The sequence below is a fragment of the Trichomonas vaginalis genome, chromosome VI (genome assembly GCF_026262505.1).
Source record: "Trichomonas vaginalis G3 chromosome VI, whole genome shotgun sequence".
Lineage (NCBI taxonomy): Eukaryota > Parabasalia > Trichomonadida > Trichomonadidae > Trichomonas > Trichomonas vaginalis.
This window is the reverse complement of record NC_067208.1, coordinates 2,763,839-2,785,776: the sequence shown is the minus strand read 5'-3', so window position 1 is coordinate 2,785,776 and position 21,938 is coordinate 2,763,839. Positions and strand designations below refer to the sequence as shown.

Genomic DNA, 21,938 nt, shown 5'->3' with positions numbered 1-21,938 from the left:
GTTTCATTTTTATTTGAATATAAAAAAATATTATCACTTTTATATAAAAAAAAAAAAAAAAAAAAAAAAAGGTAGTGGGGCTTCCAGGGGCTGCGCCCCTTCTAGCCCCGAAGATGTTTAGTATAAATGAAGTTTTTATTCGGAAAATTGTTAGTCTTCTTGGTCGAAAACATTATATAATGTTTCACTTTTCACAAATTATATATGTTTTCATGTTTTGTCAAGACTTCTTCTTCGTAAATGTTTTGTCAAGACTTCTTCGTAAATGTTTTGTCAAGACTTCTTCGTAAATGTTTTGTCAAGACTTCTTCGTAAATGTTTTGTCAAGACTTCTTCATCGTAAATGTTTTGTCAAGACTTCTTCGTAAAGACTTTGTCAAGACTTCTTCGTAAATGAGTGTAAATGACCCAAAAATATAATTTAGGTGAAGAGGTGAGATTTCACCTGTTTTTTCACCTAATTTTTCACCCTCTTGAATTTTCATGAAATTTACACCAAAAATAATGTTTAGGTGAAGAGGTGAGATTTCACCTGTTTTTTCACCTAATTTTTCACCCTCTTGAATTTTCATGAAATTTATACAGAATTCAATAAAAATATATTTTAGGTGAAGAGGTGAGATTTCACCTGTTTTTTCACCTAATTTTTCACCCTCTTGAATTTTCATGAAATTTACACCAAAAATATACTACTAGGGTCATTTACGAAGAAATCTCAACAAAGTCTTTACGATGAAATCTCAACAAAACATAGACAAGAAAGTTCATGAGAAATTAGATGAAGAAGTCTTAACAAAGTCTTTACGAAGAAATTCATGAAAATTCAAGAGGTGAGAAATGAGGTGAAAAAAGAGGTGAAATCTCACCTCTTCACCTAAAATATATTTTTGGTCATTTACGAAGAAATCTCAACAAAGTCTTTACGAAGAAATCTCAACAAAGTCTTTACGAAGAAGTCTTGACAAAACATCTGTCACTTTTCAGGAAAAAACATTTTTATTATATATATAAAATGAATTTTACAAAACCACCGTTACCCTTCTTTGGAAATAAGAGTAGATGTAAAGATATTCTATTGAGAGAACTTAAGAAACTACCGAATGGTCTAACATTTGTAGACTTGTTCGGTGGAAGTTTCTATATATCTCATTTGTGCCATACAATATTTCCTGACTCAAAGATTATATGCAATGACTTCGACAACTATATGAACCGTCTCAAACATATACCAGACACAAACAAAATATTGAAAGAGTTAAAAGAAAAGATACCTATAGGTAAGATGGAACGTATACCATTAGATAAGAAAAATATTGTGAGAGAGGTTTTGAAAAAGGCAGAGTATATTGACTGGGATAGTATATCTGCTAGACTATTATATAGTGGTTCTATAAGAGTTCATGACATTGAAACACTTATGTCAAAAGTTTTATATCTTAACTATACAAATGTTTTCAAAGAGGACATAGAAAAATATATTGAGGGTATAGAGTTTGTGAGATGTCATTGGACAGAGTTGTATGAAAAATATAAAAACAAGGAAAATGTTTTCTTTATAGTAGACCCGCCGTTCTATAACACATACGATTTTCAATACCAAGTAGACTGGACTTTGAGAGACTCTTTAGAAACTTTAGACGTTTTACATAACCATCCATGCTTTTACTTTACATCCGATAAAAGTGGTTTGGAAAGTGTCATGAGATGGTTAGAGGACATACATGACTATGATTTTAGATATGACAAGATAGAATATGAGAGAGGTCCTATAAACCGGAAAAAGTGTCACAACAAAGAAATTTTATTGGTAAGTAAATGTGGTTTGAAATAGGACTACTTGTTTTAGGTTTTTTCCATTGTGTCATTTACTTATTTGACGTGGCAGAAAGATATAGAGAATATGAAGATGAACCAATACCAGCAAATGTTCAGCATATGTACTCGTAAGAGATATTTTTATCTAATATTAAATGGACGCACAGAACTTAGCGAATGCACAGCAACCTGGACAACCAAACCCAGAGAATATTCCAAATGAAGTTAGAATACAAACTGCAATGGCAAACTATGGTCAAGTGCCAACAGATGTACAAATGCAAACTGCCATGTCAAATGACGCTGCGTTAGGTTTGCCACCATGGTATGCAAATATGAGATGGAAAGAGTTTTATACAAACCCCGAAGTGGGATATAAACAACTCTATGCAGATGACGCGAACACAGGAGTTGACCCAGAATATGTTTTCTACCAGAGGAGAAACAGAATGTATGAGCTCCAGTTAAAGAATGCTATGGAACTCAACAGGAAACGTAAGAGACTAGGCGGACATTAGATTTTTACATATAGTAAAATGGGTTTCTTCAGTAAGATAGGAAACTTCTTTCGAAATGTTGGAAGAGGTATATGGAATGGAATAAAAACCGTAGGAAGAGGAATTTGGAACGGAGTCAAAAATATTGGTAAAAGAGTAGGTCAGTTCGTTGGTATTATACCTAAAGACCCTGAACCAGAAGAACAAGCTCCTGTTATACAACAGCCTGAACCTGCACCACAGTCTAGTTGGCAACCAAATCCAACACCTCAACCGTATTAAAATCATATTTTTACCGTTCGATAGTAGTTGTATATGAAACTAAGTTCTAAGTAAAACGCATGGTATAATGGAACTATTCTCTTTCTTCCATCTGTAGTAAACCATACTTGAAAATCCGAAATACTTCCACTCGGTGGTTCATATAGCTTTGTAGGTTTTTCGTAAAAGTCATTTGCCAAGCATAAAAAAGAGTTTTGGGCGCCAGAAAATGAAGCATGAACTATAATAGCATCTGAGTCGAAAACATTTTCATATGTTCCATTAGGGTTTTCGACTTCATAAAAGTTCGGGTGTACTGGATATTCTGCAGGCTGATTTAACATCCTCAAAAATCTATACCATGCCAAGTTGTTATATTTTGTAGAAATATAAACGTCTTCTCCAAGGTCTTCTATTCTATTGAATTTAACAGTTGCATTTTTCCTGTCATATATAATATCGAGATGGTATTCTCCTTCGTCAATGTTGTACTGTTTTGCATATTCGAGATAGATATCGTTTATTTTTTCTTGAAAAGCTTGAAGAGTTGTTTCTAAGTTTACAAGCAAATTCACTTGTAAAAGTTTTCCCTGTTCAAATTTCTCATACGTACGTTTTTCTTTGTTATAGTATCGAACTTCAAAAGCGACCGTAAATGGGAAACCATGTATGGCTTCTGAAATGAACTTCATTCTACGAAAGCCAATAGCTTTTGTGACAGATGGGTCTCTTAACCATCTTAACGGGTAGTCAAAACGATAGCCTTCATGCTTTACGGTCTCTGTCTCAAACTTTTGACCGACATTCGTAAAAAGTTCATCTAATGGTTTAGTTGTAGCAACTCTTGAATTTTCTTTTTCTATTGAAAGCATATTTTATCTAGAATAAAAATGTCGAAAGAAACAGCGTCTATGAGAGAAATACAACACAACCGACAACTCATTATGCAAGCTCTAAATAAGAACACAACAAACTTTTCAAACTATTCTAAGATATCTGAGTCATTGAAAGAAGGAAACTTAAAACTGACATTAAACCCAATGACAGACGAGTTTCTGTTTCAAGACAGTAAGAACCATACTGTTTGTATAAATCCAACAAAAGGAACTTTAAACGAGAAACCTATAGATGAACTTCTTTTGAAAGCAGATGTTGACAACAAAGCTGACAAAGAGTATGTCATTGAAAAAGTTCAAGAAGAACATGACAGAGCAGATGCAACATATGCAACAAAAGAGGATGTTGAAAAGAAAGCTGACAAAACATATGTTAACGATGAGTTAGCATGCGTGGCTAGTGCGTTAGTGAAGAAGGCAGATAAGGAATATGTGGATGAAAAAGACAATGAAATTAAAGAAAGGGTTGAATGGTACCATGAACGGACATCAAAGACTTTAGAAGGTAAAGCCAATACAGGGTGGGTTTCAGGATGTTTAGACCTTAAAGCCGACAAAGAAACTGTAGATATGTTGGCACAAACGGTTTCAAGTCATACCAGAGGTTTAATGGAAGATGGACAACAGTTGAAAGAGCTTGAGAAAGGTGTTACAGAGTTAAGGAATACAAAAGCAGACTCGACATGGATAAAAGGATATGTAGATGCAACAAAAGAGTATATTTTCACATGGACAGAAGGAACATACCCACAAAAATATCATAGACATAGCATCTCTGACGTAAATGAACTTGAAGAAAAGTTATATAAAAAAGCAGACAAAACAGAGCTTCAAACATTAAAGACAGAAATACTTCAAACATTATATCCTATAGGCTCTATTTATACGTCAATGAACTCTACCAGACCAGAAGTAGTACTTGGTTTTGGAACTTGGACTCAAATAGTCGACAGGTTTTTGTATTGTGCAAACTCTTCAAAGGAAACAGGTGGAAGTAAAACGATTTCAGGTGAAAATTTACCTGCACACAGTCACTACATAGATTTAAGTACATCTCAAGCAGGTTGGCATAAGCATAGATATTGGGATTGGTCAGGAATGACAAAAGGTAAAGGATATGATGTTAAAGACGAGGTTAAGTTTGCTATAAATTGTTACTGGAGTGACACTCAGGGAGAAGGAAACCATACACATCGCGTTACAGGATATACGCAAACAACGGGACAAAGTAAAGACTACATGCCACCTTACATGACAGTTTACGCATGGTATAGAATTGCTTAGTCGTCATGTTCCACTTCTTTAGCATATTCGTCAGGAGTTGTCTTATATTTGTTAGGAACTGTCTTTGAAAGTATACCACCTTGAACTTTGACAAGTTTGAAACGAGGTCTGACAATAGTAGTTTTATCTTCTGCTTGCAGTCTGTACATTTTGCCATGTTTGCCTAAAACTTCATAATATTCTCTTGTATACTTTCTTCTATTTTTACGAACACGAAGGTGAGTACCTGTCGAGTTCCCATTGTTGTCATAGTCAATAGTATTTTCATATGGGTCGCGTTTAGGTATTTCTATTTTTACTTTGTCACCTTTCTTAAGTTTGAAGCCTGGCATTCTTTCTTGTTTGTCTCTTTTGACTAAACTATTAAATATATAGTCTTTCTCTAAGTCGGGGTTGTTTTCATTTCTTCGGGGGAGTGGTTTCCCAAACCTTTTTGTTTACGGCTATTGTAAATATTTAAAACTTGTCTCATCTTTGCCATGGAGAAGTGTCTATATTTGTCGTCATATGACATTTCATCTACCTCACCACCTTGTGGTTGGTTTAAGTCTCTTAAGATTTTTATACAACTGTCAATGACACCAAGAGCAGAATGGTTTTGGTCGACAATGAAATATTGGTTTACATTTTTTGAACGCAGATAGTTTTTAATATCGTCTGATTTGAAAGAACTTTCACAGTCAGATGTCAGTTTGTTGGATGGTATTTGTCAACGAATATTGTCAAAGCAGTTTTCACATCTAAAATATTTTTGGACTGTAATGGTATGGCTTCACAGTATCTTGTGTTTTGACCAACAAATATTAGCCAGTATGGTGGTCCGTCTTCTCTATACCTCGGAATGTTTTCCAAGATATCCATAAACCAAGCATTTGGTGTTGAACTAAAGATTTTTACCATGAGTGCTTTCTTTGTCGCTTTAGAAACATAGGGGTCCTTGTTTGGATTCGTCATTTTTTACCCTATAAGAAATGGGTTTATTTGGCGCATTAGCAGGAGTTGCATCCAGATTTTTGCCCGCAGTTGGAACAATAGCTAGAGGTGTATTTGGAGTTGGAAGGAAGATTTTGAGTACATTAGGTATACTTAAAGAGAAAGCACAACCTATTATACAAACTGTACAGAAAGGTTGGGATGTAGCACGAGATGCAGCAAATCTTATTCCAAATCCTGAAACAAGAGGAAAAGTTCAAGGATGGATGGACAATGTAGGAAGACAAGCAGGAAACTACTATAACAAAGCAAATGACTACTATAACCAAGCAGGGCACTACATGGACCAAGGTGAAAGATTCTTTAACAGAGGATATAACCATGCACAACAGTGGGTAAACAACAACCAACCGCAACCGCCTCAAACGTGGGGAATGTAAAGTTTTTTACTGAGATGAAATGAACAATACAGCATTGAGACAAATGGGTTCAAGATGGATTTGTCGACTTCCAGCAGTTACACAACGTGTTTGTCAAGTTCTTCCTATACCTCAAGAAGTTTTAGACCGACTTAAAAAACAACAACAACCAGTTGAAAACAAACCAAACTAAAATTTTTTACTGAGATGAAATGACCGAAGAAGTTGAAACGGTAGATTTGACACCACAAACAAAAAGTTCAGAACCATTGTCAAAACCTGTCAAAGAACTTACAGATGAAGAGAAAAATTCAATAATAGAAAGTGCCAGGTCTGGAAATACAAACCCTAACTATAAAGTCACTTTTCATAGAAATGGAACGGCTAGTATCTCAAAAAAGAAACAGACTCTCACAAATAAAATATTGAAGTCTGAAGGAGCTTTCGAGACAACAGATGGAAAAGTTTACTTCACTGACCAACAGTTCATTATAGAACATCTCATTGACTTAGAGTCGAAATATTCTAAACTTTACAACAAACACAAAAAGTTGAAAGGAAAACAAAAACAAATGGCATATGATATTTATGAAGATGTTGACGACACAACTGTTCCTGCAGGTGAGGTAAAGTCAGAGGAACCGAAAAGTGACGAAAAACCGATAGAAGAAGAGAAACCAAAAACTGAAGATAAACCAAAACCAAAGTTTAGTTTCCAAACTAAACCAAGTCAACCTTCATTAGCTGGTATGGGTTGGCGTCAAAGACTTATGGCAGCAGGCGGTTACGTAAAGTAAAGAAAAAACATTTTTTTATTTTTATAAAAATGCCCCCGTATAGAATGGATAGAAGGTCTGCTAGAATAAAAGCAGAGTTAGAAAGATATGGTTGGAAAGTTTCGAAGAATTTTAAATATAGGAAGGGAAGACCCATAAAAGTCTATGACAAACTGGCTGGTCTTCGCTATGAAATGGACTTAGAAACAGCACGCGCAAACTATCCAAACAGATTAGAGAGGTTAGAAGAAGAACGTCTTATGGACATACCTTTCGATGTTACTGAGCCTCAAGTTGAAGGACACGACGGCTTTGCCAGATTCTACTGGAAACATGACGAACAATTGCATCCTTTGAGAAGGAAAAAAGGGAAGGGTGAAGATGCACATGCTCCCATGGAAAGAACAAGATATGCATATGAAAAGTATCGTGAAGTTAGAAGTCAAATTACATCTGGTCGAACCTTTACAGTAAACTTTGACGAAGGAAAGAACAAAGAAGGCTTCATGGGAGTACTTGCTGCCATACAAGACGGAAATAAGAAAGGATACAATCTCAGACTAACTATAACAGATTTGGACGGTCATATATACTATGCGCATGGCAATGTCACAACAGCTGCAATGCTTCTTGACGCTTTCAAGACTACAAAGAGAGAACAAATGGCTGACTCAGACTCAGACATTTTGAATGCAATTGAAGGAATTGCAAGTGTAAAATTTGAATGGTACCAACCTAACCCTCAAGCAGTCAGACAACATGTTTGTTAGATGAGAAATATGAAATGGCATACCATTTTAAAACATTTTTTAAAACAGTATATTTTTACATATATTAAATGTTTCAGGTTGAAAAACAAAGAACAAATGTAGCAGATACAAAACCGTTAGACTATATCTTTACAAATGCCGGTAGGACTATTTCAGATGAAGAAATTTCATCTGGATCTTACAGGTTTGACTATCCAATTCGTTGGCTTCAAAGTCCTTCAGATGCAAAGGCAATAGGATTTAGAAGAGTTTTGTTTTCAAAAAGAACTAACGCTTTTATGTTCGCAGTATATTTTCATGGGCGGTATAGAGGTTCTGATGGTCTAATAGACAAATTTGACGAAATGAGAATCTTTACAGTTCGTTCAGACGAAAGTCTTGAGAAGACTCTAAATGACTTTCAAACTCAAATAAACAAATACTACTGGGAATTTCAAGAAAAATACGATTCTTTACTAAATGGAACATACTATCTGAAACTAGAATATGACAAGATGAACTCCACAGTTTCATTTCAAAGGATTGAAAATAACCCTCCAAGAGATACACAGTTTTTATTTTGGCAAGTAGACAAACGTTCTTGGGCACAATTTCTTCGGTTACTAAACCAGAACGAACCATTACCACCTGACGGTCCGTTCTGGTTTATACGCCCACCAGCAGATTTGACAGTTTATAGAAACGTGTTTGACCCTCAAAATGTCATGTGTCATGCAAGTTTCAGTTCAAGCAACAATAGTTTTCTTTGTATTGGTAAGGACTTTTATGACTTTGCTTCTAAATTCTACGAACCACCTAGTAACAGTTTCTCTGACTTTCAAGTTTGGTTCACAACAAACGGTGTGCAACATATTGTTCCATTGTACTACGACTTTTATCTCGAATTGTCTTTCATATATAACTACGGAGAAGTGCTGAAAAAGTATTGAAAAATAATGTTTAGGTGAAGAGGTGAGATTTCACCTCTTTTTTCACCTCTTTTTTCACCTGTTTTTTCACCTGTTTTTTCACCCTCATGAATTTTCATGAATTTCCTTAAGATAGAAAAAAAGTGAGTTAAAATGAGATTTTTATCGTTGTGGTCCGACGGTTAAGCCACAAACGAATGTCCGACGTCCCACCAAAAAATATTTTTTTATTTTTATTGTAAGAACAGTATGTCAGTCGAAGCAAAAACGTTCACGAACAAATCTAATGGCGAAACATTCACAAAAGGCACTTACAACGGTATTGAAGTCTTACGTAGAGACAAGGATGGTTATATAAATGTAACAAATATGTGTCAGCAGTTTAGGAAAGACTTTAGAAAGTTGTTGGAAAATAAGTCCTGGGAAGAGTATTATACGGCATTTTGTGAAGAATATACCAACCGCCGGAATTCCGACGGTTGCTTTTTATACAAGGTTCATGCAGGAATTCCTGATGAAATCAAACAGGTTAGAGGAACGTATGTAGACCCAAGACTTGTAAACTATATAGCAATGTGGGCTTCTCCAAAATATTGCATAGCAGTTGGAAAAATTCTGGACTCCATAGACAAGAAAGTTCATGAGAAATTAGATGAAGAAGAACTTGAAGATACAGTAGAGAATGCAAAACCTTTGTTCGAAGAAGAAGTTAGAAAAATGCATGAAAAACGAATAGAACATGAACGTGAGATATGTTCTGGTTATAGAGATTCTCCATACGAACTAGACCAATGGGAACAAGAAGATTTAAAGAGAGAATTTAGAGAATATGAACTCGCTAAAATTTCATTAGAAGCTGCAGAAAAGAAGTTAAAAGTTTGGGGTCGTTTTGTACAAAAATATTGTGAGTAAATGAACCATTTTTTTATTGAATTCAGCAAAAATATATTTTAGGTGAAGAGGTGAGATTTCACCTCTTTTTTCACCTGTTTTTTCACCCGTTGGATTTTCATGACTTCTTCGTAAATGTTTTGTCAAGACTTCTTCATAAATGTTTTGTCAAGACTTCTTCATCGGAATGAGCGTAAATGACCCAAAAATATATTTTAGGTGAAGAGGTGAGATTTCACCTCTTTTTTCACCTCTTTTTTCACCTCATGAATTTTCCCGAAATAAAAAATATATTTTAGTTTTTTATAAAATATTTTTTTTTATTTTTATTGTAAGAACATGTTAGCAACAACTTCACCAAACTCGTTAGTTATGAATCCAACTTCAATGTTAGTAGAGATGAAAAGCTTCATTCCTTCTTCATATACTTTCGAAACAGAAATCCAGAAGATAAAGCAAGAACTTCTCCAAGGAGATTTAGATTGCACTGCGAAAGATGAAACAAATGAACAGTATCTTTATGAAATGCAGGACATTATTGACCATCTACCTAAACTTCCTGAAATCCAACAACAAAAACTCACTATTCCAGAATTCGATGAAATAGAAGTCAAAGCAACTGACTCAGTAGAAATAAAGAAGTTCATACGAAAGGTAAACTATGAGTTTCTTGGATTTCATTGCAACCACAAAGTCATGGACAAAGATTGCGATATGGTATATAAGAACATCTCTGACATATACAAATCTGGGGAGTTTAAGACCTACGACAACTTTGTTTCGTTAGTTGCAAAATGTGTATGGCAGATAAGAGATAAAGATAGAAGAGGTAAGATATGGAATGAACAGATAAAACCCGCAACTTTTGAGTTAAAGAGAGCAATTGACGCCTTAGTCATACTAGCAGGTAAGGTTTCAGAATATAACGCAAAAATGAACCCACAATGTTCAAAATGTAAAGCAGCAATGAGGAAATATAACTACTCCGTCAAAGAGATAGAACGTATGAGAAACGACTATGCTGACTTAAAGAAAGAAGTAGAGAAACCAGCAGAAGATAAAATGGACATGTTGACATTTCTGAACAAAAACTATCCAACAGCAGAAGATTTCCTTCTATCTGACGTCAAGAAGAAGTATAAAGAAACTTTCGGCATTGTTAAAACATTCGATATCCTTCGTGAAGAAATAGAAGCTACGAAATTGTTTAGAATTTCAAATATACATCATACAATTCATGTAAAACGCTTATAAAATAACAGGTGAAAAAAGAGGTGAAAAAAGAGGTGAAATCTCACCTCTTCACCTAAACATTATTTTTATTGAATTCTGAGTAAAATGACCAAATTTCATTATATAACTGTTATGAGTGACGAAGAGAACTTTGACACTTCGTAAAAAAATCCCTGAAATCATATCTTTTATACAAAATTCAAGAGGTGAAAAAACAGGTGAAAAAAGAGGTGAAATCTCACCTCTTCACCTAAAATATATTTTTGTCTGATTTACGCTCATTACGAAGAAGTCTTGACAAAACATTTACGAAGAAGTCTTGACAAAGCATTTACGAAGAAGTCTTGACAAAACATTTACGATGAAATCATGAAAATTCAAGAGGTTAGAAAACAGGTGAGAAAACGGGTGAAATCTCACCTCTTCACCTAAAATATATTTTTACTGAATTCAGCAACAAAAATCATGAATTTCCTTAAGATAGAAAAAATAAAGTTAGTTTTATTTTTTTTTATTTTTTTATTTTGTATGTAAAGACAGATATGTCAACAACAGAGAACACAACAACAGTTATAGTCCATGAAGCTATAAATGAAGAATATGAGTGGGTTCAGTTTAACAAACAACTCCGTCTCATTCGTTCGGTCAAAGACGATATGTACCAAATGCAAAGTATTTTGACGGCTTGTTTTGCACCAGATACTAAGGTTCCTAAAGACTGGTTTAGGAACCAAAGCACACAAGAACTTTTGAGCGAAGCACAGCGAGACATACTTTTTTCTGAAAATCGTGAAGAACAGCGAGTAGGGAAGAAACCCCAGTCGCCAAAACTCTATGAAAATCGTGAAAAATTGCCAAATGGTTTGAGAGGATATTATGTTCATAGACTTCTCGTAAATAATGTGGCACAATGGGCTTCAGCTCGCTATTCATGGTATGTTTGTAAACTTCTTGACGAACTTCACAGACAAGAACGTGAAGAGATGGAAAACAAGCTTGAAGCAAAAGACAAAAGCATTCAGAAAAGAATACCACGTTCGGTACCAAAAGGTAAGGAAAAGAACTATAAGTATATGATTTATACTGAAGAGATGGAAAATGAAGAAGACAGAGATATGGTTATGTTGCATTTAGTCAGAAGAAACAACAAAAGCTTTTACGACCTTGCTAAGATTTACAAATCTGACAGAAATTGGTTCTATCGCGAAAACTTACCGATTTCAATGACACCGAATGAAGATGTGAAACAAATAGTTCAAGATACGTTACCTCAAACACACTATGATATGAAAGGTTGTACAATTCTTACCTTCAAAGAAGATTTGCCATTGTTAAAGGAAAAAATAACAGAGTATTTTGACAACTTCAAACAAGTAGAGTAAATGCACTCTTTATTTTTCAAGCTTGCCTTTTACATTCTGCCTGAGGAAGTCTTTAACAAGCTCGTTAATTTCAATTAGATAAATTGCTTCGTCTAAGGGGTCAAGCTCCATACTGAGTCAGTACAATATTGTACTTTTTCAAGACAATGTTGTATAAATTCAGTACAATATTGTACTTTTTCAAGACAATGTTGTATAAATTCAGTACAATATTGTACTTTTTCAAGACAATGTTGTATAAATTCAGTACAATATTGTACTTTTTCAGAACAATGTTGTACTTTTTCAGAACAATGTCTCTCAAATTTGAGTACAGCTGTACTTTTTCAGAACAAGTCTTGAACTTTTTCAGAACAATGTTGTACTTTTTCAGAACAATGTTGTACTTTTTCAGAACAATGTTGTACTTTTTCAAGACAATATTGTACTTTTTCAAGACAATATTGTACTTTTTCAAGACAATATTGTACTTATTCAAGACAATATTGTACTTATTCAGTACAATATTATATTGTTTCAGAACAAAGACGGTTAAGACACAAACGGACGACTGACATTCCTCTTCCTGAATGTCTTCCCAAACCAGAAGAACCGACAGCCCCAGCACCACAACAGACTAAGACTCAAACACTTACATTTTTCAAGCTTGACTTTTTACAATTTGAACTTTGTTCGCGTAGATGTGAATTCTGAAAGAAGTATGAGGGTCTTGTATGACTTTGTACTTCTCCCAGAGTTCATGTCTGTCAAACTTACCTGCCATGGACTCTTTCATAAGTTCCATGAAATCGTCTTCGGACAATCCAGGGAAAAGTATGATATCAGTAAGTATTCTTTTAACATCCTTACTTAAACTCTTTGCTGTCTGTACACAAATGACAACTGAGATGTTGAAGTGTCTGAGCTTCTTGAGAATTCGACACATGTCTTGTTCTCTGTTCTTTAACAAAGGATGAGAAGCAAAGTCATCTAAGATAAGAAGACATCTATGAGGGTAAGTCTTCCAATCGTAAGATTGCAATTTCTTCGAAATGTATTCTATCTCTTTCTGTTTGTTTCTGAAGTGTTTCTTCTCTAATATTCTCTGCATTTCCTCATTTGGGTCTTTAAACTTCGAATTGACATACTCATTTATAGCATTGTACTTCAAAACTCTTCTTTGGTACTTCTTTATCCAATCTAACAACTCAGAGTCTTTTATACATACTAACTTAGACTTCTTTATAATATCTTTGAACGAATTTACGGTTTGATCGAATTGACCAGAAGTCGAACAAATGACTACTAACTCATAGAATGGGTTCTTCTCATCTAGTTCTTGTTGTTGTGCAGCCATTTTAAGATAAGTGAAAGTCTTACCCGACCCAGGTGGTGCAATTAGACCTGTTATACCATTCTGAGCAAATAAGAACTTGTCATGTATAGGCTTTATCTGAGCATTTTCTAACTTCCTCTTGTTCTTCTTCAAAACATTCTCAAATTTCTTGTCAATGTCAGCAAACTTTTTTTCTAACATATTTTTAGAAAAATTAAAATTTTTATCTTTTAGAAAATGTCTAGCGATTTCGCTATCTATATTCGAGACAAGCTTTTTGACAGCAAAACATCTGTCGACCATAAAATCTTACATAGTGTAAACAAGAAAGGTGAATTTGTTCTAAAGTTCTGTTTCTGGGAATATGACAAGAACCATAAAACATTACAAAGAGCAGTCTTAAAATTTGTCAATGACAGACTTGTTGACAGAGATGACGCCGATTGGAAAGATGAAGTCCAACAAAAGTTCTTAGAATGCAAAGAAGACATGCGCTGTTCTTGAAGATGAAATAGAAAACAGAATAGATGAGCTATTAAAGGACAAAGAACTTTTACAGAAATATGGTTCGGAGAAATTTGACATAACTCCACCAGAAAAGAAGAAGAGAGAAAAGAAAGAAAAGAAAGTAGAAGAAGAGAAGAAAGAACCTGAACCAGTTCCAGAGAAGGTGAGATATGACATGTAAAAATAAAATTTTATTTTTAGAACATTTCTGGGTCAATGTCAATGTTCTCTTCCTCTTTAGGAGCAAACACTGGCTTAGACTCTAAAATCTTTTTACCTAATTTACCTTGAACTTCAACTATCTTAGACTCATAATATTCATAGTCGTCTGCTTTCTTTGGTTCATAAGGTATAACAAGTTTGTATGCTTTGCCTTCTTTAAGGTTTGAAAACCTTCTGTCAAAATTTTCTTTGACTGCTAACAAACCTTCTATGTCTAAGTCTTCAAATTTCGCACCATTTTTAGTCACAATAGCAAACTTAACGGGTTCGATGTTCCAAACTTTGTCAAATGTAGACTTTTCAAAATGGTAGAAGTAAACATTCAAATATGTGAATGGAGCTAACTTATCTTTGACTTCTGTCATGTACTTGTTTACTGAAATATATTTCGTCATCTTTTCTATCGGATAAAAAAAATATTTTTTTTAAAAAAAACGTTTTAAAATGGTATGCCATATAGCTTCTTGAATTTGTTAAGAAGTATTTTAACGTATTTTCCATCTGTATCTCTAGTGTTTACAAAAGCATAGTCTTCCTTAGTAAAACATACTTGTAATTTTCTATAGTTTACGCCGGTATAAAAGTAGAAAGAGTCTTGTTCTTCGCTATAGTAGTAAAACTCAAACGTATGCTTGCCATAGTCTGTAATTTCAATTGCTTCATCTTCTAGTTCGTCGACAAATTCGAATACAATATCTCTAAATTTGCTTTTGTTCTTATTGTTTTCAGAACGAGTAACCCAGCGTAAGTTTTCAAGTCTATTGTCGCTTCTTATACGGTTTATATGGTCTACAAAAGGTAAATTGTTAGGATTCGGTATAAAATGAGTTGCAATGACAACATGTTTTAAATAGTGTTTTCCACCCATCTTCATCCTAGCATATCCTTTATTTTGCTCCCATTCGCTTAAAACTCTTTTTGTCTTTTTGTTTCTGACTTCAAAAGGCTCAGAACAGTGAATTTCATATTTCTCATCTAACAAACAAGTTTTCCAACAGTCTTTTCCAACAAACTCAGCGTACATTTCAAATAAAATAAAAAAATATATTTTTTTATTCTTGAGCTATTTTTTATTCTTGAGCTATTTGTTGTTCTTGACTTTGTTGTTGCATTTGTTCCATTTGTTGCATTTGTTGTTCTTGAGCTATTTGTTGTTGAAGTTGTTCTTGTAGTACAATACTTTCACCAGTTGCATCTTCCAATTCGAAACTTTCTGCCGTCATTGACAAATACATAGGACATAAAAGTTTTACAGGAACAAAGTTTGCGTCGACTAAGGTTAAGTTTATGTTTGCTAAAGTGTTTGAGTTTACTAAAGCTGAAAACTCTGCATTCGAATGAACAATAGGCAAACCAGCAGAGAAAGTGTTGTTTATACGCATGAGTATCTTTTGGTCATAGTAGTTTCTGTCGATATTCGAATAGCACTTTGAACCTAAGTTTGAAACAATATATAAAATAGGTGTACTTAAAGTCAATGGAACAGACAAACCTTGTATGACACCTTTTCCTGTTATAGGAAACTGTTGGTAGTAAAAACCAGATATAAGTTTTGTATTATAGCTCATATCGTTTATACTAAACTCAGTCGGACATCCAAACATAATGAAACCTGCTCTAGTTGCAGCACATGTTACATCCGTCCTTAAAGTATTAAATAAGTCAACAAAACCTGTTGGTGGTATATCTGAGTAAGTATCTTCAAAGAAGTATTTTTTACCATTCACAACAATAAAGTCTTCTGGTGTCAAAAGAGCAAAACAGGCTTTAGTCGTCATTGTGTTTAAAGTTAGTTTACAATATCGTCCTTGAGGACTTTGTAAGTTTGTTGTTATAGAATTATATGACTCAGGGTTTTTAGTCGTAATAGTATAAACCACTATGTCTTCTGCCATTTACTTAGCAAGTAAATTTTAATGAAATGTTGTGGTCGTCAAATATTTTTATGACGTCTGGGAAACTATATTTTAAGTTCAACGTTTCACCTCCTTTCATAACGTATATCTTGTCAATGACATTATATGAAACACCACAGCAACTAACGTCGGGTTCTATTTCTTTGATGTTTATATCGTCTGCCTCTGTCAAAAGTTTCAATAGTTCTTTCAAAATTTCATGAGTGCGATGACATATGAGTTCACTTTTACAGGGTTGTGTTCGACCAAGTTTAACATTAGACCTAAAGCTTGACAAATCTTCTCCTGAGTTTTAAGTTTTGTCTTTAAGTTGTTGGTAGTCGTTTCGAATATCTGCAACAGAACTTAAGTCTCTGCTAACTTCAGGGTATGTTGGTTGTTCTTTTACAGGAACTATTGTTATACCTCTTCGTCTTCGTATGGTTTCCCCACTTCAACATCTCTTTCTTTGACATTGACAACAACACTTTGACTGTTGTTTGAGTTGGTGAATTTAACTTCACATCTGCCATCGCCATTAAACCTTTGAAACACTTACGCTTCTATTTTTCGGAAATGACATTTTACTTAGAATAAAAAGATGGACGTATTTGAGTATCTCTTCGAATTGAAGCAAAACAAAGTTTACACACACAAACAATACAAGTTCATTGATAGAATAGTTCTTTACACAAACAATGGAAAATGTTATAGAATAGCAGTCTTTGCTGAACCAAAATATTTTCATAAAGCAAAGAAAGTTGGTATAACCGAAATGGTGAAAGTTCTTGAAGCAGACAAAAATATAACAACAAAACTTACAGATATTTCTAAAGGTAAGTTTATAATACAATTTTATGTCAAAACTGGCGTACTGTCAATATTTGACGGAGAGAAGTCAGTTCAAGAACAACTTACTGACCTGCTGCCAAAATCTGCTCGATGGAAGCTGTCGTTATGCCAATCTGAGGAGCCCCAGCAGGTTTCATCGAACGAATCTTCAAAAGAGCATCTTCCGTGAAAAGTGCTATTGGTTTTGTAAACTTCTTTGCTTTCAATTCATCTGGACCGTCTCTGTCACCAGTATATTGTATTTGTACAGTACCAACAGTTGAAATACCACCCATAAAGTCTTCTGAGTCAGCAAATGGAATGCCAAGCCAAAAGTTTGAACGGTCTCCATTTGTATATTGAGTTTTTGAGCTCCTGTATGGGTCCATACTTTCACATATGGCATAATAGAACTTTGCATTTCAGGGTTAATGGTTGTTGTGAAGTTGTTGTTAAAGTTCATAGCATCTAATGTCAAGTTGTATGACCTCATATCTTCAACTGTGGAATATTCTTCTCTTGGATAATATTTGCCATCTATGTTTATATGGTATTTAATACCAGGGTTGTAGAAGCAAGAATAGTCATTTATAGTTCGTCTGAACAGTACAAACATAGTATCTGCATGTTCATTGCAGTTGTTAAAGCAATATCTGTTCTTGCACCTGGGTCAGCACTTTGGTTTCCAACTTCACCTGCAAAGTCTTTGACAGATATTTGGTGTATAGGGAACATAAGTGGAACTGCAATATATTTGGCAGCTAAAGCATTTGAAATATCTGGGTCCAACATATAGACTGCAAGTCTGCTTTCTATTCTCTTGCATTCAAATTTTTCGCATGTGAACTTAACTGGGTCCCAAGCAGTTCCAGCAGCATTGAAGTAGTAGTTTACTTCAGTGTTGAGGTTTGAGAAACCAAAGTCTAAGTCAACTTTGTCTTTGCAAAATTCGGCGAATGACGTTTGATTTGCTCCCTTTACGTCTGTAAGAGTGAATGGGTCTTGTGTTGGTGCAATGATAAGTTATTTTTGCTTGGAGTAAGTTCAATAGAAAATTTTCCTGCCCAGTTTGGCAAGTATCTTAAAAACCTGAAGATGAGGAAAGATGACAAAGGAACTCTAAGTTTCAGTTTTACTTTAGTGACAGCATTTCCATCTGAACCAGAAAGGTTAACATAAACTCCTGGAACGTTAGGGTCAAGTCTTCTTATTTTCTCAATAGTTGCATACTGGTCTGTTTGTTCTCTAGCTTGTGGTTGTACTGAGTTTCTCAAAGCGAACCATTCATAGTTTGCCCATGTTACTGTTTGAACTAAGTCAGAGTTAGAATATATCTTATATCCCATGAAAACTTCTGGAGCATATTGGTATCCGACATAGAAAATTCCATTGCAACCTTTCTTGTCAGACAACTTGGCAGAAGGTTTTATTTCAATGTCTTGTTCCACGTATAAGAATGAGTTGTCAATAGAAATAATATGAAACCTGTCGCATGCAATATCTACTGTTGTTGAAGAACCTTCACCAAACTCACCTACGTTTCCATAAGAAACAGCAGTTGTATATTCGTAAGTTCCAGGAACTATTTCTGACCTTCTAATGGCATTGTCGCATTCGTTATACCATTCGGAAACATTTCCATTCATAGCATCCAAAACTGTTGGCGTTATATTCTGAGCGGCGTACATTTCATATGAGTAAAAATATAGAATAGTTGGATTTATATGTCATAATAGAACCCACTCCGACCAAGCTTTACTTTCTTCCTGACTGAGTTTTTAACTCTTCTTTTTCCTTCATTGCCCTCTGCTTGAAGTTGTTGCATCTTTGCATTATGTTCATCTAGTATGTTGCAAATTTCCCATGTCCTTTTTGCCTTTTGGCTCTGGTCGCCCATCTCAGGTAACCTATATCCTAGAAAGAGTTTGTCATAGTCTGTATTTGAGTCTTCGCGTATTGTTTGCATGACTCTTTCCTGAGTTTCTGGTTCAAGCTCTTCAAACAGTGCCTGTCCATATGGAATAAGCTCGTTTCCAAATATATGTTTTTGTAGCCATTCTGGTTTTCTTTCCATGTTACCAACTATATCTTTTGTGAATGGGAAAGCTTTTACCCAATCTTTCAGTCTTGCGTCGTTTATTTCTGTAGTTGGTTTTATTTTGTCAAGGAACATGTTTTTCAATACTAACATTTCATTTGGTACTGTCCATTTGAGTTTTTCTTAAATATTCATCCCTTCTCGATTCATCGTCTGCAAAGTAAGTTTTTATGACATTTTGTAAACTTTCGTTTGCAAGGTCATGTACAATAGGTTCTCTTCCTTCTCTCTCCCTAACTTTCTTTCTAAACTCTTCACCAAATATACCATCTTTATGGTTCTGTGTAGTTCTTTGAGATAAATGTTCTAGAACGTCAGGTGTTATATTTCCATCAGCCATGTTCATTTCATACTGGTCCAAAATATCTGCATCTTTCATATCTTTCAATGGCATTAAAGCCGCGCTGAAAATACCAGCTATATCTGGTTCACCATTCACTTCCATTGCGTCTACACTTCTTGGAATTGTGGTTGTAAGTTTATGAACCACCTATCCGGATTAGCTTTATGACCCCATCTCATTGTAGTTCCATCGTCTGCAGAAACAAAAGTAGGTTTGTTTCCATCTTGGTTAGGTTCTGAATGAACTTTAAACAATGTTTCATTTCTATATGTTTTCTTGAAATTTAACCTTTTATTTTCACCGAGTTCATCCGAAGATTGAACGTTAAATGCTCGTAAGTAAAAAGGGTTGTTGTATTTGTGTACATTTTCTTTCAGTACTTCCATTCTATGCTGAATATTTTCATCTGGTGTTGGAGTCTTTTGTATGTCGGCAAACATTTTTCGATATTCTTCTACTATGTCAGCCGAATTTTTTTAGACTCTTGGAAATATTCCATATTCTCCGCATACTCTTGTTGAGGGTCAAGATTTTTCGGCTGTTCCAAATCTTCATCTAGTTCTGTGAAGTTAGTTTCCAAAGGAGTGACTTGTTCGTTTCCTTCAGGCTCTTCTAGCTGTTGTTGCTGAACTATTTCTTCCATGTCTGGTTGTATCTGAACTATTTCTTCCTGTGGAGTTTCTTGTACCTCATCTGCTGGCATTTCATATATTCCGAGACCGTTTTCAACAAGTTCCCTTTCTAAGTCATCCGGACTCATAAACCTTTCTTCTTTCGTTCCGTCTCTATTTTTTACGCGTTTCATGAAGAGAGTTGAATTATCATTTAGCTCTGACACCAAATATCTCGGAGTAAATTCGTTCATGTCATTTGGATGATATGCTATTAAATCATATCCCTTAGCGAGCTTGTATTTTCCAGGTTTGAAATTATATCCCCTTTGGTGCAGAGCCATAAAGCTAAATAGGTTCGGGTCAGTATTTCCATCCTTGAACTTTCTAATAGCTTCTTTATATCTGTCACTAAAGTCAATACTATCTGGGTAACCATAGTCTTCTTTAAGCATTTTTAAGAATTCTTGGTTTCCTTGTTCTCTACTTCTTTTATGTCCTTGCTCTGTTTGTGGTTGTTGTTGTGCAGGGTTTTGAACTGTTGGTTGCTGTGCTGGTTGTTGTGCAGGGTTTTGAACTGTTGGTTGCTGTGCTGGTTGTTGTGTTGGTTGTTGTGCTGGATTTTGAACTGTTGGTTGTTGTGTTGGTTTTGGTGCATGCCTGTGTCTGTGTCCATGTGACGATGTAAATGTTTTAGGTAGTCCTGGTGCAGGTGCTTCTCTTGGAGGGTTTGGTGGTATATAAATTCCAACAGCTGGTATATAAGTTCCACCAGCTGGCACATATGTTCCATCTGCAGCGTAATGTCCTACCTGACTTTTCGTTCTTAAGAAAGCATTTACTAGGTCTGTTTTGGTCTGTTGTAACTCTTTTTCTTGACTTTTCACAACAGTTGCTCTAACGGCGTCATAGGCACTTTGAACTGCCTGTCTCGTTGCTGCATCTGTTATTTTCGTCATATTTTGTGCTACTTCTTTTAACTCTTTGTCGAAACCTTCAGACTTCAGTTTCTTTCCAGATGAGAAGTCGTTCACTTGTTTCACCTTACTATGAAGAGCTTCGAAGGCGTTCTTAAAGTCAGCATTTGTTAAAGCTTCATTTGAACTGTCTTCATCCGCTTGTATTTTGTCCTTATTGACCCTATGAGTGGGCTGCTTTAGCGTTGGCTTGGGCATCTAACCAGTCATTGTTAGCTTTTTATATATTCTGCGCTTTTCATTGCCTTTTGCATAGCCGCGTCGTTTTTTTACTTTCTTGTGCTAAGTTTTCATACTGTACGGTTTGGTTTTGCAACTGTAAAAGTTTTTTCTGCCTTTACATTTGCTTCAACTTCTTTTTTATACTCATCGCTATCCATATATGTCTTCAGGGCTTTTTGTTTTTATCTCTTCATCTTTCAGTATTTTATATTGAGTAGTATGGTTTTTCAAATTTATGACATCTTGTTCCATTTTTGCTACTTCTGCTGCTTTTTCTGACACTTTTTTTCGCATATTCCTCTGTACTTAGTTCTTTCAGTTGTTCTTCTTTCTTCTTTTTCTCTACGTTTAACTCATTGAGTTTCTTGTGTGTCTGTCATATTCTAGTTTCTTTTCGTTTTCACTTATTTGCTTCTGTATGTCTATGTTTGACTTTTTGACATCTGATATTTGATTTTTGAGTGAACTCAAATTCATTTGACTTTGAGGGTTATAAGCTGTTCCGTCTGCAGCTCCACCATAGCCTGCATTTTCGCTAAAAGTGCCGCTCTTAAACCTCCACTCTGTGCACCAACAACTCGGTTTAAAAGCATAGGATTGCTTGACATTTGTTGCAACATAGTGGGGTCATTCAGCATTTGTTTGTTGCAAACTGTTGTTGTGGTGTCAGTCTTACTATTGGATGTTTCAAATGCTCTCTTCCTCTTACGTATATTCTTACGTAGCTTACGTGGCATTTTAAGTGAAGTTAAAAAGCGGTTTTTGACAGATGTTTATATGACACTTCTTCGTAAAGACTTTGTTGAGATTTCTTCGTAAATGAGTGTAAATGACCCAAAAATATATTTTAGG

At 34.9% G+C, this 21,938-nt stretch overlaps 14 protein-coding genes and 3 pseudogenes across 17 annotated transcripts, besides 1 other annotated feature; 10 read left to right on the top strand and 7 right to left on the bottom strand.

The window, feature by feature from the left end:
- Positions 1–45: 45 nt before the first annotated feature.
- Positions 46–21,938: part of a mobile genetic element that runs on past the window's edge.
- Positions 1,971–2,333, top strand: TVAGG3_0795400 (uncharacterized protein; the record flags this gene model as incomplete). Its single annotated transcript, XM_051247129.1, has 1 exon — positions 1,971–2,333. The coding sequence occupies one exon, from the start codon at positions 1,971–1,973 to the stop codon at positions 2,331–2,333; it is 363 nt and encodes a 120-aa protein (XP_051082604.1).
- TVAGG3_0795390 (serine threonine-protein phosphatase family) lies at positions 2,352–2,594 on the top strand (the record flags this gene model as incomplete). Its single annotated transcript, XM_051247128.1, has 1 exon — positions 2,352–2,594. One exon carries the CDS (start codon positions 2,352–2,354, stop codon positions 2,592–2,594), a length of 243 nt encoding a protein of 80 aa, XP_051082603.1.
- Positions 2,969–3,445, bottom strand: TVAGG3_0795380 (uncharacterized protein; the record flags this gene model as incomplete). Its single annotated transcript, XM_051247127.1, has 1 exon — positions 2,969–3,445. A coding segment is annotated over one exon (477 nt), but the record flags the coding sequence as incomplete, so codon positions are not given.
- On the top strand, positions 3,464–3,954 carry TVAGG3_0795370 (phage tail repeat-like family; the record flags this gene model as incomplete). Its single annotated transcript, XM_051247126.1, has 1 exon — positions 3,464–3,954. A coding segment is annotated over one exon (491 nt), but the record flags the coding sequence as incomplete, so codon positions are not given.
- Positions 5,725–6,126, top strand: TVAGG3_0795360 (uncharacterized protein; the record flags this gene model as incomplete). Its single annotated transcript, XM_051247125.1, has 1 exon — positions 5,725–6,126. The coding sequence occupies one exon, from the start codon at positions 5,725–5,727 to the stop codon at positions 6,124–6,126; it is 402 nt and encodes a 133-aa protein (XP_051082600.1).
- TVAGG3_0795350 (phage tail repeat-like family) lies at positions 6,678–6,902 on the top strand (the record flags this gene model as incomplete). The annotated part of the gene is made up of 1 exon (XM_051247124.1): positions 6,678–6,902. One exon carries the CDS (start codon positions 6,678–6,680, stop codon positions 6,900–6,902), a length of 225 nt encoding a protein of 74 aa, XP_051082599.1.
- On the top strand, positions 6,947–7,651 carry TVAGG3_0795340 (uncharacterized protein; the record flags this gene model as incomplete). The annotated part of the gene is made up of 1 exon (XM_051247123.1): positions 6,947–7,651. The coding sequence occupies one exon, from the start codon at positions 6,947–6,949 to the stop codon at positions 7,649–7,651; it is 705 nt and encodes a 234-aa protein (XP_051082598.1).
- Positions 8,809–9,471, top strand: TVAGG3_0795330 (uncharacterized protein; the record flags this gene model as incomplete). The annotated part of the gene is made up of 1 exon (XM_051247122.1): positions 8,809–9,471. One exon carries the CDS (start codon positions 8,809–8,811, stop codon positions 9,469–9,471), a length of 663 nt encoding a protein of 220 aa, XP_051082597.1.
- On the top strand, positions 9,790–10,704 carry TVAGG3_0795320 (organellar and viral DNA polymerase type B; the record flags this gene model as incomplete). Its single annotated transcript, XM_001299553.2, has 1 exon — positions 9,790–10,704. The coding sequence occupies one exon, from the start codon at positions 9,790–9,792 to the stop codon at positions 10,702–10,704; it is 915 nt and encodes a 304-aa protein (XP_001299554.2).
- On the top strand, positions 11,340–12,065 carry TVAGG3_0795310 (KilA, N-terminal/APSES-type HTH, DNA-binding family; the record flags this gene model as incomplete). Its single annotated transcript, XM_001299552.2, has 1 exon — positions 11,340–12,065. One exon carries the CDS (start codon positions 11,340–11,342, stop codon positions 12,063–12,065), a length of 726 nt encoding a protein of 241 aa, XP_001299553.2.
- On the bottom strand, positions 12,818–13,581 carry TVAGG3_0795300 (protein of unknown function, DUF4106 family; the record flags this gene model as incomplete). Its single annotated transcript, XM_001291963.2, has 1 exon — positions 12,818–13,581. A coding segment is annotated over one exon (764 nt), but the record flags the coding sequence as incomplete, so codon positions are not given.
- Positions 13,618–14,068, top strand: TVAGG3_0795290 (annotated as a pseudogene). The gene has a single exon. A coding segment is annotated over exon 1 (451 nt).
- Positions 14,085–14,504, bottom strand: TVAGG3_0795280 (protein of unknown function, DUF4108 family; the record flags this gene model as incomplete). Its single annotated transcript, XM_051247121.1, has 1 exon — positions 14,085–14,504. The coding sequence occupies one exon, from the start codon at positions 14,502–14,504 to the stop codon at positions 14,085–14,087; it is 420 nt and encodes a 139-aa protein (XP_051082596.1).
- On the bottom strand, positions 14,549–15,133 carry TVAGG3_0795270 (His-Me finger endonucleases family; the record flags this gene model as incomplete). Its single annotated transcript, XM_051247120.1, has 1 exon — positions 14,549–15,133. The coding sequence occupies one exon, from the start codon at positions 15,131–15,133 to the stop codon at positions 14,549–14,551; it is 585 nt and encodes a 194-aa protein (XP_051082595.1).
- Positions 15,180–16,004, bottom strand: TVAGG3_0795260 (uncharacterized protein; the record flags this gene model as incomplete). The annotated part of the gene is made up of 1 exon (XM_051247119.1): positions 15,180–16,004. One exon carries the CDS (start codon positions 16,002–16,004, stop codon positions 15,180–15,182), a length of 825 nt encoding a protein of 274 aa, XP_051082594.1.
- On the bottom strand, positions 16,919–17,627 carry TVAGG3_0795250 (annotated as a pseudogene). Its single transcript has one exon. A coding segment is annotated over exon 1 (709 nt).
- TVAGG3_0795240 lies at positions 18,148–21,118 on the bottom strand (annotated as a pseudogene). Its single transcript has one exon. A coding segment is annotated over exon 1 (2,971 nt).